The 14,647-nt window shown below is 41.1% G+C and overlaps 1 protein-coding gene across 5 annotated transcripts in view; it reads left to right on the top strand.

The window, feature by feature from the left end:
- Gbeta13F (guanine nucleotide-binding protein subunit beta-1) overlaps positions 1 to 14,647 on the top strand; it is a 222,839-nt gene that overhangs the window by 157,457 nt on the left and 50,735 nt on the right. For all 5 annotated transcript variants that reach the window (XM_067141272.2, XM_067141276.2, XM_067141273.2 and 2 more), the window contains exon 6: positions 8,592 to 8,721. In XM_067141272.2, coding sequence (XP_066997373.1) covers positions 8,592 to 8,721 — 130 coding nt within the window. The remainder of the gene's footprint in view (positions 1 to 8,591; positions 8,722 to 14,647) is intronic.

The raw sequence follows: 14,647 nt of genomic DNA on the forward strand, positions 1-14,647 counted from the left end.
TATTTAAGTGCATAATTTTAATGAGTTGAGTGTTTGTAAGGGGGTTGTGTCGGTGACAGTTTCTGGTATTTTCTTTTCTCGTTATGGCCAAAAAATATAACAAACGTTATCTCCAAGTTTCGGAGACCGTCCATTTTACTGTCCAATAAAGGAAACCACTGTATTTTCTGGCGTAATTAACGCCCTTTCATAATTTGTGCATCCCGATTTTTTTTGGGGGGGGGGGGGTCCAAAGTGGACAAAAAGAAATGTTCACGTATTTGACGCACCCACAACTATGAACATCCAGCACGCAGTTCCGGACGCGTTTCGTAAATAAAGATAAATAAATAAATAAAGATGTCAACTACTAGAGTAGCAGGCTTCCTGTTGTGAAAGCGGGCATTCCAAACACAGGGCAACGTGCTGTTTTAGCCAGCGGGAAATCCCACTGTTCTAGTTTTAAAGTGTTTCGGGTATGGGATATTATGTGATCTCAAAATTGTTTCAGTCCACAATATTCGAGTAATACTGCATCATACAAACTCGTGGTGATCAGTTACGCTGAAACATACGGGAATAGGGCAGCAAGTATTCAGTGTCCAAATGAAACGTGCGCTACCTTGGTAACAGAAGTGTTCAAGTGGCCAACAAGTCTCGCAGAGCATTTCGTGGACCAAAATGCAGCAAGTTTTCGTAAGTAGAGGAGAATCTGCTTAAATATATACTTTTGTTACTTATGCCGTTTCTCACAAAATGCTGTATTTTAAAGAATGGGAAATAGCCGCTGCACGTGGAATCAGTGTCTCGGATTTGAAGGTTAGCCGAGGCTTGATTAATTTTGTGAAGAGAAATGTACTTTCTCTTAGACGAAGAACAATATTATGCCAAAAAAAATGACTAATGATTTCAACCATTTTCACCACTTTGTGATTGAGAAGCATAAAGTGAAGGAATATTTCATCTCCCTTTCAGGAACCACATGCCACAAAGTCGAACAATCAATAAGAAAGGAACATGCAGTGTTATCGTACATGCTACCGGAAGCAAAAAAAGAACAATGTACTGCAATGCTTGCTGCAACAGCTGATGGCAGGAAGCTTGCACCTTACATTTTACTAAAACGAAAAACTATGCCTAACGCATAATTTCCACGAGTGATCCACGTTCGTTTTTAAGAAAAAGGGTGGATGGACACGTCACTCGTACAAGATTGAATACGATGCCCGGCCTTTCTCATGTTGGACAGGTGTTTTTTTTTGTCGGTATATCATTGTTATGACATTACATGAATTGTACTTTTATTAGTTCATGTTTATTTTACTTCAGGTCGTATTGTCAGCTCGCAATGGGATGAATATTTTCCAGTGTCGGTACTTCAAACCCACGTGTCTAACTTACCTGATGTACCGTATTTGACTTTTCAGAAAAAATCTCATGCCAGAATTTTACGCCAAATGACGATAACCGCAAATGAGTTGAACCAGTTGTGTTTATATTGTATTTGATGTATCTTTTAAATGTAAATGTATTCTAAATCATTTAAAAATATCTGAATTCTTTGAATAATTTACGCATCCAAAGTTTTTGCCTGTACTTTTTGTCAAAAAGTGCGTTAATTACACGAGAAAATACGGTATTATGCATTTTGTTACGTGTGTCGGTGTGACATAAATATTATTATTCGTATGTAGTGTCTTAAATGAGAATGATTAGGTACATTATCTTGTAACGATTTTTATGTTTTATTAGTTTTAAGATTTCAGATTTAATGGTCAATTCGCATTGTAATTGTAGATATGTATGCCTTTTAACCTGACCTTTTTTTCACCTAGATAGTGATGGAATATATGTGACTAAATCCAAGAATTAAAAATCTTCCTATTTTTGGTTTCTAAAAGTTGGCAGGTATGTACTTGAGTGGTGCTAGCAGTATGCAAACCATTGGACGCCACTGTAAATAACCACCAGCTGACGCAGAACTGCTAGATGGTGTTTCCACATCAACCAACGTAGATAAAATGAAATGTTCCCATAGTGCTTGTTAAAATCATGCTAAAATGCTGTTGGACATTGTCAGGACGATTCATGAAGATGTGGTTAAAACTGACACATACTTAATTTGTGGCTGGTATAAATTCGCAATTCATTGCGGTTTCCATGAAGTTAACCTGAATAAATGATAGATAAAATAATCATCATAATCATTTCTTCACTCCAGCAAGTCGGGTGCGGTTGTGTACAAGCCTCCTCCAGTTCGTTCTAGCCGGTAGGGACCCCTTTTTGGAGGCAGTCCTACCCAGGGTGTGGTGCCCCTTCCTATGTCGGTCGCAGAGCACACTGCCCCGGTATGTAACATCTGGTAAGGGTCTCAGCTCAGGGTTAGGAGTGAAGACCTCGACGACTTCTATAGCGGAGAAGGTGGACTTCGGTACGGTGGAGATGGTGGAAGAGGCAGCCTTGTATTGAAGGATTAATATGAGTACATCCTGCTGCCTTGTAGGTTGAGGTGATTGGACACCAAAGGCTAAGGGAGAAAACCCTGAAAGAAAATCTCCGTCTGTGTTAGGCTCAGCAGGTCAACAGAGGGATTACTGAAGAAGTTGCTTCAAGAATGATACGAGCCTGGGATGTAGATAAAATAAGATAAATTTAATGAATTGAAGGAGAGAGCACGTTAGTCAAATTGCATAGGTTATATGAGACTTACCTCTCATTGCCGCATGTGGTGTATTGTTGTGTGCCTCATACTAACAGTTGTGAGATTCAAAGGAAAAGGAAGGGGCGGGGCAAGTGTTGAGACAAGGGTTGAGGTCGGAAAGGAGAGGGAGGGTTGGGGTGGAGGGGAGGGAATTAAGGTGCGCCGAATGATGTGGGATAAGAGACGGCTGCTGAGGAAAGGTGCTGTGAATATTATGAAAACTGAATTATGACTCGTTGGTTTGACGTTTTGAAAACTGGGAATTAGAAGGTCGACTTCCTATGAATCCTTAAATCATGGTGAGAGAAGCAAGTACAGGTATAAGAAACTTAACAGAAAGAAATACGAACCCTATACATTACTTTTCTTTATTTCTTTCTCCAGCTGTGTGGAACTTAATTGTAAGACAGGCACATTTTTTTGCTACAGAAAAAATTGCCACAAAGTGACTATCTAGTGATGTAACATAGCACAGCAGTTCAAATATTCGGAGTTGAATAGTCGATGGAGGGTAAAAACCTATATCAAAACTTGACATGTTTGAATATTTCAACATTCTAATATGTTTCTTATATCCACAGTAACAAATAAGAACCTCACAGTATTTCTCAACTTTAAGTTTTTATATTCTGAAAGCTCTGTTCAATATTGTACAAACGCGCTGCAGTTATGTGACCTGGATCCTAGGACGTTCCTTAAATATTAATTTGTTGTATGTCGTATAACCCATGTCAACCATTTTAAATGTATATAAAGGCAGATTTCATGTTGATTGTTGTTAAGATCCTTTGATTTATTTATTTACTGTGAATTTATAATGATTCCAAGGGAATCAAAACTGGTTTTCACTTAATAAATATTATGTTTTATAAATATATTGTGTTGAATGGTGGAACATCCCTCAATTAATTTCTATTCTATAAGTTATACATCAACACGGAAATGAAAATCATAACTTACGAAGTGTTGTTTATGCAGAGTTTTGAGTTTTTTAATGTGTCAATACACTCATGGCTGATAATTTCAGGGATTGTTCCTTCGATGTTCGAGAAATTCTCAAGGGTGCCTTCATTGACCTGATTTGTCTGAAAGATAAGATGAAAAATAAATTAATTGGAAAGTGCAATTCTGCCAATAGGGTTAGGTCAGATAAGCTGCTGCAGGTAAGAGTTTTTCCCCTGCACATTGTAATGTGTGTCTAGTTTGGGTTAGTGTATCCTCCTGAACTTCCTATGGATCCTTAATCATGGTGAGAAGCAAGTGCAGGTATAAGGAACTTTCCAGAAAAAAATACAAAACCCTGTAGATTACTTTTCTTTATTTCCTACTCCAGCTGTGTGGAACTTTCTTGTAAGACACATTTTTTTGCTACAGAAAAAATTGCCACAAAATGACTATCTGGTGAAGTACCATAGCACAGCAGAATACACAGGTGGGTATATGCCACTACAGCCAAAGTAAATTTATAGCTATAGTTGTCACTATGGGCTTGATGTTTTGCTACAGTATTGTGCGCTATTGGGTTAGGGTTCCAGTTGAAAGGATAACTTTTTATGCAGAGACCTTGTCACAAAGGAGGTTTCAGTTAATATTGTCAATGTTACATTTTCAACAGACGACATAATATTTCTCTGGGGCAACCAAGTCAAACACTCTTAGTTCTTAAAAGTCACATATGTGAAAAATCCGGCTGTGTAAATTATTCACATAATTCTGACGTGCAGAAGGATTATATACCAAGAAATTAAGATACAATAAGTATATACATACCAATTAAATGAAATTAAAATTAATCGCCTTTTGGCATAAGCTTACATCTGGCAAGTTGAACACAACAGTTTGAAGTAGGCTGCGGTACCGGAAAGATATTCTTCCCATTGCGATCTGATAATAGCACCTGAAGTAAAGAAAATATGACTTGGCTAGAGTATCAATCACGTTGGTATTCATTGGCAACCGGCAAAAAGAAGAAAATCCTTAACCTTTATATATGCTATTCATCATCTCTACTGCAGTCGCCACTTTCATCTTTCCAGATCAAAACATCATCTCGCATTTAATATGCTTAGGAGATTTTTGAAATTATTTAAAATTATTCCCGAATAAATAGTGTCCCAAGCACTCAATATCCACTGGCAAAGAAGTGCAACAGATGGTTTTCATATTTTGCATGCTGAAGTAAGTTTGTGCATTCCATTCTTTTTGCCACCCAGCCTTAATAGGGTTTTTCAGACATGGCCCTCTAAGGACTTATTTATTGAAGTATCAAAGGGCTGGGATCAGTCCACCAGGAATCTCTACGAAGTCGGTTTTCATCATTTCCAGTAACTTGTTCGTATCGTCCATCAAGTGGTCATGAAAGTAGTCCAACAGGAGGAGAGCCAGGCATTGAGGGAGAGTTATAGGTTGATTTCTCCAAACTGTTCATATTCAGTCATGTACCTGTTGGAATCGATGTGTCTATACACCCTTCCTCTTGTGCATGAACGTGGGGGTCTTGTGGAAATGTAACTTTTAACATTGTTCTTCATTTTAGAATATGCATAGGGGTTTTTCTTCCTTCAGCTATTGCTGCAAGCATTATTATGCATCGCTGTTTCTAGCTCCTGGTTGTTTGTACACTAACACTAGTTTTGCCTTTCATATAGATTGTTCAGCTGACTTGCGTCCGACTCGTTGGCTGAACGGTCAGCGTACTGGCCTTCGGTTCAGAGGGTCCCGGGTTCGATTCCCAGCCGGGTCGAGGATTTTAACCTTAAGTGGTTAATTCCAATGGCACGGAGGCTGGGTGTATGTGTTGTCATCATCATCATTTCATCCTCATCACGACGCGCAGGTCGCCTACAGGTGTCAAATAGAAAGACCTGCACCTGGCGAGCCGAACCCGTCCTGGGATATCCCGTCACTAAGAGCCATACGACATTTCATTTTAGCTGACTTGTGGCATATCGAAACTGATGGGCGGTGGTCTGCGTTTCCGTTTTAGAAAAGGAGATTACGGTTCTCTTAACACGTCGCTTCCTTATCACGAAATTGTGAAATTCGTTTCTCTTCGTCGAAATACTTTCGCCATTCTTTGGCACAGTGACGTTCCATTGCTGAGAAATACTATTTCTTGTCATAAAATTTACAATCCATCACAGGTTTTCCTTAACATCTGAAATGCTAATATCATAGGTTGCAGTTACTTGATGTTTTTAAAAAATATAGAATTTCACGAGAAACAGCATATTCATCATTATACAACATCAGCTGGGCTGAGAGGCTCAAACAGTTGAGGCGCTGGCCTTCTGGCCCCAACTTGGCAGGTTCGATTCTGGCTCAGTCCGGTAGTATTTGAAGGTGCTCAAATAGATCAGCCTCGTGCCGGTAGATTTACTGGCACGTAAAAGAACTCCTGCGGGACAAAATTCCAGCATCTTGGCGTCTCCGAAAACCGTAAGAGTAGTTAGTGGAACGTAAAGCCAATAACATTATTATTATTATTATTTACAACAATATCAGGTATTCCAGATATTCCTCCTCTTCTTGCACAAATTTCCCAGTTTATGGGCAGGAAAATGCTTGATGACTATTTTTGGTGGCTCTAAGTGAATTTTTCTCTTTCCGCTATTACTGCACATTGTATGTAGACACACACTGCTCCAGCAAATCTCAACATACCATGAGTGAACACTGAGCAAATGTCGTGGAATAGCGGAGCACTGATGCGCAGGTGTGTTGTCTGCGCACCACACGCCCCTTGTGCCAGCGGCAGTTGCATAGGAGACCTTGTAAGCAGTGGCTGTGCATGTGACAGATGTAACATGGAACGTCGTCGTGAGCTGACACCCTTAGAACGGGGTATGGTGGTCGGTGCCCGGTGGATGGGAAGTGCGATTTCGGAAAGGGTGCGGGAATTCGGCTTCACACAATCAGCCGTGTCCAGGATGTATCGTGAATAGTTGAATGCGGGTGTCATCATCTACAACAGACGAACGACCAGCCATCCAGCCACCCTCGATGACCGTAACCGGCGACATCTGAAACGGATTGTCAATAGTGACAGTCGGGCAACCGTGCAACAAATCACGGCTCAATTCAACACAGGCCGTGTTAGACATGTCTCCCAGTGCACAATTCGTAGGAACATGGGTTCTATGGGGTATGGGAGCCGGCGCCGCACATGGGTGCCACTGTTAACCCAACGTCATCAGGCACGACGCGGCGCATTTGTCGCAGTCGCCCGGGATGGACATTGGAACAATGGCGTAACGTGATATGGTCGGATGAATCACGATTTCAATTGCACCATGCCGATGGGAGGCACCGTGTATGGTGCAGACCACATGAAGCGATGGATCCCGCCTGCCTCAAAGGTGTGGTCCAGGGCGCTGGTGTCTCTGTTATGGTCTGGGGTGCATTTTCCTGGTATGGAATGGGCCCCCTAGTTGTTCTGGAAGAGACTTTGAATGGTACGCAGTATGTTGAGCTGCTCGGACACCATCTCCATCCATTTTTGGCCTTCCACCGCCCAGGCGGTTCTGCAGCGTTTCAAGATAATGCGCTGCCACATCGCTCCCACGTCGCCCGAGAATGGTTGCAGGAACATGCATCGGAGGTCCAACGACTCCATGGCCACCCAGGAGCCTCGATATGAACCTTATCAAGTATATCTGGGATGTCCTGGAACGCAGGCTCCGTGCCATGGATCCTGCACCGATGAACAGACCAGCATTGGTGGCCGCTCTGCAAACGATTTGGTGTCAGCTGCGTCCAGAGGACTACCAGGGACTTGTCGACTCACTTCCATGGCGTCTCACTGCAGTTCACAGGGCCAGAGGAGGCCCCACACGTTATTAGGTGACTATCCCATGACATTTGCTAAGTCAGTGTATATGATACAATATTACTTGCTTATTGCAGCTGTAATAATTGCAAGGAGTAGTTACAGTTACAAGGGGATGCAAGGAGCAGAAGTCAGCAACAGGGAAGCTTACAGGTCAGAAATCAAGAACACCTGGAATTTCCAAGTAAAAATTAGAACCCGCTCCCAAGCACGGTGGACGAAAGAGAGGCGGAGATTGCAGAGTGAAGGAATGAGATTTCTGGATGAGTATCTAAGCACAGAAGCTGCTGAAATTTAATTAACATGCTCCACAGAAAGCCAGAGCGAAAGAAGAAACAATTCCAAGATCTTGGAACACCGATGAAGCACTCGCATATTCGTAACAGACTGCACGGTGCGTTACTTCATCAGATCAGCACTGACTCGCACACATAGCTAGCAGAGCACTCCAATGTGGAGATACAAGATTTCAAAATAGAAAGACTGGTATTTGCCACATATCGTACGTTTTGTAACACTCGCGGAACTGTACAATAAGTGCTCGGGGGTGCATCAAATATGTGGGTAGGGGGCTAAAGAGGTCAGGGTGCGTAAATTATGCATTGAGGAGAATTACGTTAATAAATATAGTACTTACGTTGTTTATTGTTTCTATAAACTTAAGATTTCAACAACAATGCAGCCAAATCTGTAATGAGAGTGGTATTATATTGAGACATTCACTTGTATTCAGTACTGTGTGAGTAATGATTGCAAAAAATGTATGGATTATTTATTTTTTCCTTGATATTGGAGCATTTCATTTGACATGCAATGCTTAAAATGTTCCATTCTTCCTGGCCTCTCTTCAGAAACAAACTTTTAGAATCCTATGTATTGTAGTTTCTCTTCACTGTTGTATTCATAGACCTACTACTGGTCTAAAAGAACGAGAATCTAATGTATTTCTCATGATTACAGTATTGAGAGTAGGTTACAAGAATTATTTTCTATAATTTGCAGTCATTATTATTATTATTATTATTATTATTATTATTATTATTATTATTATTATTATTATTATTATTATTTGTTGTGTTACAGTGCTCTCTGGGATATTGAAACTGGGCAACAGTGTACCTCATTTATTGGGCACACCGGTGATGTCATGTCCCTGTCTTTATCACCCGATATGCGCACATTTGTATCTGGTGCATGTGATGCTTCAGCGAAGGTTAGTGAATTTATCCAGTCCTCCAACTATATGAACACTAGTTCAGAACTGTTCCTGTATTTGTGTGTAATATGATTTCAATGTATCTTTTCTAGGGAAAATATATTGTTAAATTGAAACAATGAGAATTCTATGTCACTTTATTACTTTAAACACCAATTACAAATCTTGATGTACTAAATTTTGCATGCAATGCTGCACAGAAAACACTTTTGTTAAAGTAGCCCATAAATTTTATTTATTTTTAATTTTTTGCTTAATTATGAACAAAACTTCGTATACAACAAAATACACAGGTTCACTTTTAGTGGTGGCAATTACACAGTTCAAAAAAAAAAATAGGGGAACATGTTTTTGAACGTATGCCATACTCCACAAAACAGTACCTCACACCCAGGTATATTACCAACTAAACCTTTATTCTTTACCGTTCAAGTATGCGAAAGAACATCGATGGATTCACGTTCATTTTCAGAACACAAACGTAAATGTCCAAATAGGGGCAAAAATGAAGTGATTAGTCCTCCATGATGGATTATCACACTTCGAGAGCTTCAGTATGGTGTATTTCCTCCACGAGTGTTTATCACAACGTGGCACCTACTTGGCATGCTCCGTATAAGTCGACGGAGGTCGCATTGCGGCATCAGGTCCCATTCTGCAATGAGAGCCTGTTCAGAGATCTTGTAGAGTCTGTGGTGGAACAGGATGCCCACGAACACTTCTCTCAGGCCTATCCCACTTATGCTCGATGGGATTAAGGTCAGTACTCTCTGCTGGCCATTCCATCTCTTAAATGTCCAGTTCTTCCAAGACAGCTCTGGTGATGCGCGTTACATGAGCTCTGGCATTGTCGTGCACGAGTATGAATTCAGGGCCAACACTGTATGCAGCAATCAACACATGCTGTAGCAGTATCTGCTAGATGTACCCCGCAGCGGTAAGATTACCACGGACGACAAGATCCGTACGGCCATCAATACTGATGCCACCCCACTGCATCACAGAACCTTGTCCGAATCGGTTGCCTTTCTGGACAACATTTGGCATGTACTGCTCACCACAGCGTCTCCATACACGTTGACGTCCATCGCGCTGTGTCAGGGGAAGTCTGGACTCATCTGTGAACAACACAGGTCTCCATTGGCGATGTTGCCAGTTGATGTGGGTACGGGTAAACAGAAGGCGAGCTGCGCGATGTTGCTGCTTTAAACGGGGCATCCGAACAGGACGTCTGGCTTGTAAGGACACTTCTCTTAACCTGTTCCTTACTGTCTGGTCGGACACCGTGACTACAGTGACCTTCCAGAGGTCTTGTTGCAGTTCTCTAGCAGTTGTTGAACGACGCCGCAATGCACAGATGGTCAGATACCGGTCATCCTGTGGGGTTGTCGTGCATCCACGACCTTGTCCAACCTTCCTTGTGAACTGGTCTGTATCACTGTAGCTATTCCACAAGCGTTAAATAACCGACGGAGAGACATTGAGATCCACAGCAACACGACGAAAAGTCCATCCTTCCTTGATCAAAGTGGCGGCCCTTGCAACTTGAACCTCGTTAAGATGTCTCGTGGGATGTCCTGGTTTACATACAACATGCTCAAATGACCGCAGTAGTCTGTAACTCACGACGCACGGACGCACCGCTATTCACTTCATTTTTTGGGGTCACCTGACAGTTTAATGCCTGGCTACGCCTACAGATGGAGTATAACTTTATTTGACATACCCTGAATAGCTAAGGTGTTAAGGTATGCTGTTTGACCATTGGAGCCCCATCTACCAAATTAACATTCACATATCAGACGTTACAAAACATGTTCCCTAATTTTTTTGAACTGTGTATTTATTTTCTAAGTACATAGCATATATAAAAGGCTCTAGGTTTTGCAGGCCTTCAATGTGGTAACCAGCATTGCATACAACACGTTTCTAGCGAGGTGGAAGCCTTTGATTACCATTGGCACCATCTAATATCTGGTTGTTGCAAAGAGAATAATCGATAGCCTGCTGAACGTCTTCAACTGTTCGGAAGCGAATCCCATGTAAATGTTCCTTCATCTTAGGGATTAGGTCAAGGGTGCAGAGGCTTAAAATCCATGGAATATGGGGGATGATAGCGCACTTCCCAGCCCCACTGATTGAACAAATCAGACACCACTGCTGCTGCATGAACCCCTGCGGAGTGATAGGTGGGTTATGCATAAAATGTGATAATTTTCTCTGCACTGTTCGTAGATTGTTTTGCACAAACAGTAGCGCTCTGCATTAATGGTCTGCCTTGGGGGAAGGTATTGTTACGTGCCAGCCCTCTGTCTTTAGCCCCCTTCAGTATTTCCTCGAAGGAAATAATCAGCTGGGAGCTCCCAGCCTGAGGTCATAGCTTCTTTCCTCTATTGTTCTCTTTATCTGGTTTCCCTTGTCCCTTCTCAAAGGTGCAACAAGGATGTTCCACCTCTAATAGAGCCCCGAAGATACTGAGAGACTTTGTCTCCTTTTCAAAAATTGATGCCTGCCTGGCCATCAGATGACAAAGATTAACATCTTCATCATTTGAAAGAGCAGTCATGAATCCAACTAATGTTCTAGAGTTTGCTTTAAGTCATTTCTGTGAAAAAGGCTTCTCCTCTGCCTGTGAAATAATTTTGGAAGAGAGGGAGATGGGTCGACATATAATCTAACTAATTGAAAATCATCCCATGGGTGCCAGCATTGTCTTGGAGTCGTGTCTGGAGTGAAATAGTGACAATGAAAGTGATAGTGGAAGCAGCGACATCTCATCTGCATTGTCTGAAAGAGAAGGCAGCACACTATTGCCAGGAACAAGATGTGTTACGGATCCGATTTTGAGCCCCGAGTCTGAATCCAGTGAAGAGACACCGCAGTCACCTAGCAAATCTACTAGTTCAAGCTATGCTGCCATTCCACAGAAGAAAGTAAAACAAACTGTAGATCTTGTGTACAAGAGAATAGCTGTAAATTTATGGTTAAATAAGGCGGGGGGGGAGGATAAGAAGTGGCTTCAATTAACCACTGTTCGCAAAAGTTGTTGTAAGGTGACGTCACTACGACAATTGTACAGGTGGAAGAACCAATTAGAATCTACACCAGTAAGCCCCGTTGAACACAGAAAATCGATGCATACAAAATTAGTTTCTCGCTTTACAAAAGCAAGAAGACTGAAGCGGGATGTATGCGATGAAGACCTGTGACTGAGGGCCTTCGAAATTTCAAGAGAGATTTCAATGGGGCGAACTAATTTCAGCGCATGTGCTAGTTGTGTCGTTTTAAGAAAAAATACAGAATAAAAAGTAGAAAAATTTTGAAATTTGTATCCCGTACGTATCTGCAAGAAGACTAGCGGGGAATACGTCAAAAATTAATATGGTAAAATTCCAGTTTAGTCCCTTCGGGCATTAACCACGGGTGTAGCCGAGGGGAGGATACTGGTGGTTAGACACGCCCCCCAAATGGAATTTTTCCAAAAGAAAATAAACACAAACTGACAATAAAACAGCGAAAGCACAACCAGTGGGTTGGCTGTTTTGAACATTCTCAGAAACATTTTTGTAAAAGGAACAGTTCTCTTGAATCTATTTTCTAATAAGCCCCGAAAGTTATATTTTAGATTGTAATCTGAACATGAGCTACCATTCGCCATAAAATTATTCATCCTAATCATATTGTTTTTGTTCTGCATTTTAATGTAATATTTTGTAGTGTACTGGTAGTGCAATCTGAATATTAACATAATTCACTTGTATCAGTGACACCCATGCATGCGTGCACCACACACGCACAAGCTCCTTCGTTATGTTCTATGAACATTTTGTAACTATAAACCCTCCTCGCTATCCTCACTACGCTACTGGCATTAACAATAATATTGAAGCCAAAATTGAGCTATTTTACTGTTATCATGAACAAGACGTAACAGTATTTTAAACTTCTAGTTTTCTACTGTTCGTTCATAATCGTGTAACTCCGGGGCTTACCACTCTGTTGCTGTGGAGTGCCATACCTAGATAAACTACAATATTAGGTTGTAGTTGGTCATGGCCATACAGGTTTGTGACGGGTGGAATCATGTGCTCGCATGCGATTCCACGCTTATACAGACACCGCTCGCGCACGACACTACGTGATAATCAAGCTAAAGGTTGAAACTCCAATGTAATTGATGCAATTATGCTGACAATAATGATTTTTCATTTAAATAGTTTTACAGTATTTACATTTTAATTTAGAATTCCTAATAACTCAAATATGTATTATGTAGCTAGCATGTATCTACGGTACGTTATGTTAGCCACGTGGTCTGTAAACACGGCAGGGCGCTGTGCCCATTAAAATGATCCTAGGGAGAACAGTGCGCAAAGAAATTTGTGGAAGCAGCTATAGAGCGGTTTTTAGACTACACCCTTCTACAATATTGATCATAGTGATTTTGTGCGTGAAATGAAGGCGAAAAGGTCTCTTATTGTTTATTGGTGAGAAACATACAGAAACAGTTGCTCAGTTAGTGCACTCATCCATTCGTACACAATTATGCCTGCAATTAGTATGGCCGGTACTCTTTTCCCGAAATTATTCATTGTACTACAGGAGGTAACTGGAACTTTCGGTCCGAGAGTTTCCAAAAAAATGTTTCGTGCCAGAAATATAATTGTAACGGCCACAAAATCAGGGAAATGGGGAAAAAGGGAGTAAAGTATTGGTTTGAAGTATCCTTCTTCCCATTTGTGGAAGAGAAGTATTTGCTACTGCCAGATTACTGAACTACTTACAGTGATAAGAGCTGTCTTGAAGACATTCCTCCAGGCAACAGTATAGAAATTCTCCAGATTTCTCCCAGCACTACAAGGAAAAATACAGCCCTTGGACAAGTTTTTCTTCCGGCAGTGGAAGGTTTTGTATCGCCGCCTAAGGCATTGTGCTGACTTGCGGAAGACTTGGAGTTTGATGTTTATCAGAGAAACAGCATACTGAAAATGCACTCCTTCATTCATTTTCAATTATCTTCCCCACGGTTCAACGACATGATTAAATATTTGTGGTTCGCAACCATTTATACAATGGAGAGACCTCCCGAGTTCGATGTGCCTGCAAAATATTGCCTTCAAACAAGCGAAGGAATCTGTGAAGGACAATGTGGCCTCAAAGTGCATATTTGTTGTGCATGGTGCCAAATATTTTTTTTTTTTTTATCATGCGATAAACGCACCTCTATCATGTTTCACATTTGTTCCGTAACTATAAAGTGACCTTGGCATGTGAAAGCCTGCCAGTTCATTCCATCTCTCCTGCACAACTGCAATTCCACTCCGTTGTGCGCCGCGCAAGCCAGCAAGAAGCAAGAGTTGTCCAGTAAGCTGCGTTGTCACACGGATTTTGTATCAAAATTGTGAAACTTCCGGTTCGAAATGGCAGCTTAAATTTTTGTACATCGCTATTTTATGGATCTCCTTATAGTCTCAGCGAAATTTCATTTTCAATTTTGATACGACAGTATGGACAGTTCCCTGGTAAGAACTTGGATAATCAGTATGAACTATGCAGAGCACTGGTTAACTTCATTTTATAATAATATGTTGTAGGAATGAAGAAAAAACGAGGCTTAAGATAAATACTTTTTTTCTCTTAAATTAAAGTGATCCACTTTTCTGTCAGCCGGTGTAGTTGCCACTACTAAAAAAACCATCCTATGTACATGTACAAGATGGTGTGGCTTGCAGTGAAGATGCAAAACACTACATATCATCCAGTGAAATAAAATCTCCACTTATGTCACTAGCAGTAGAGATGCAGTATTCTTTAAATCCATGGGTGATTTGATCCTCCGAGGGGTTGTTTTTGGCAACATTGAACTCTGATATGTGGTAGTGTGGATTTCTGCACTTTAACAAGTTGGTGTAATATTGTTTAT

This window comes from Anabrus simplex, chromosome 2 (genome assembly GCF_040414725.1).
Source record: "Anabrus simplex isolate iqAnaSimp1 chromosome 2, ASM4041472v1, whole genome shotgun sequence".
Classification (NCBI taxonomy): Eukaryota; Metazoa; Arthropoda; class Insecta; order Orthoptera; family Tettigoniidae; genus Anabrus; species Anabrus simplex.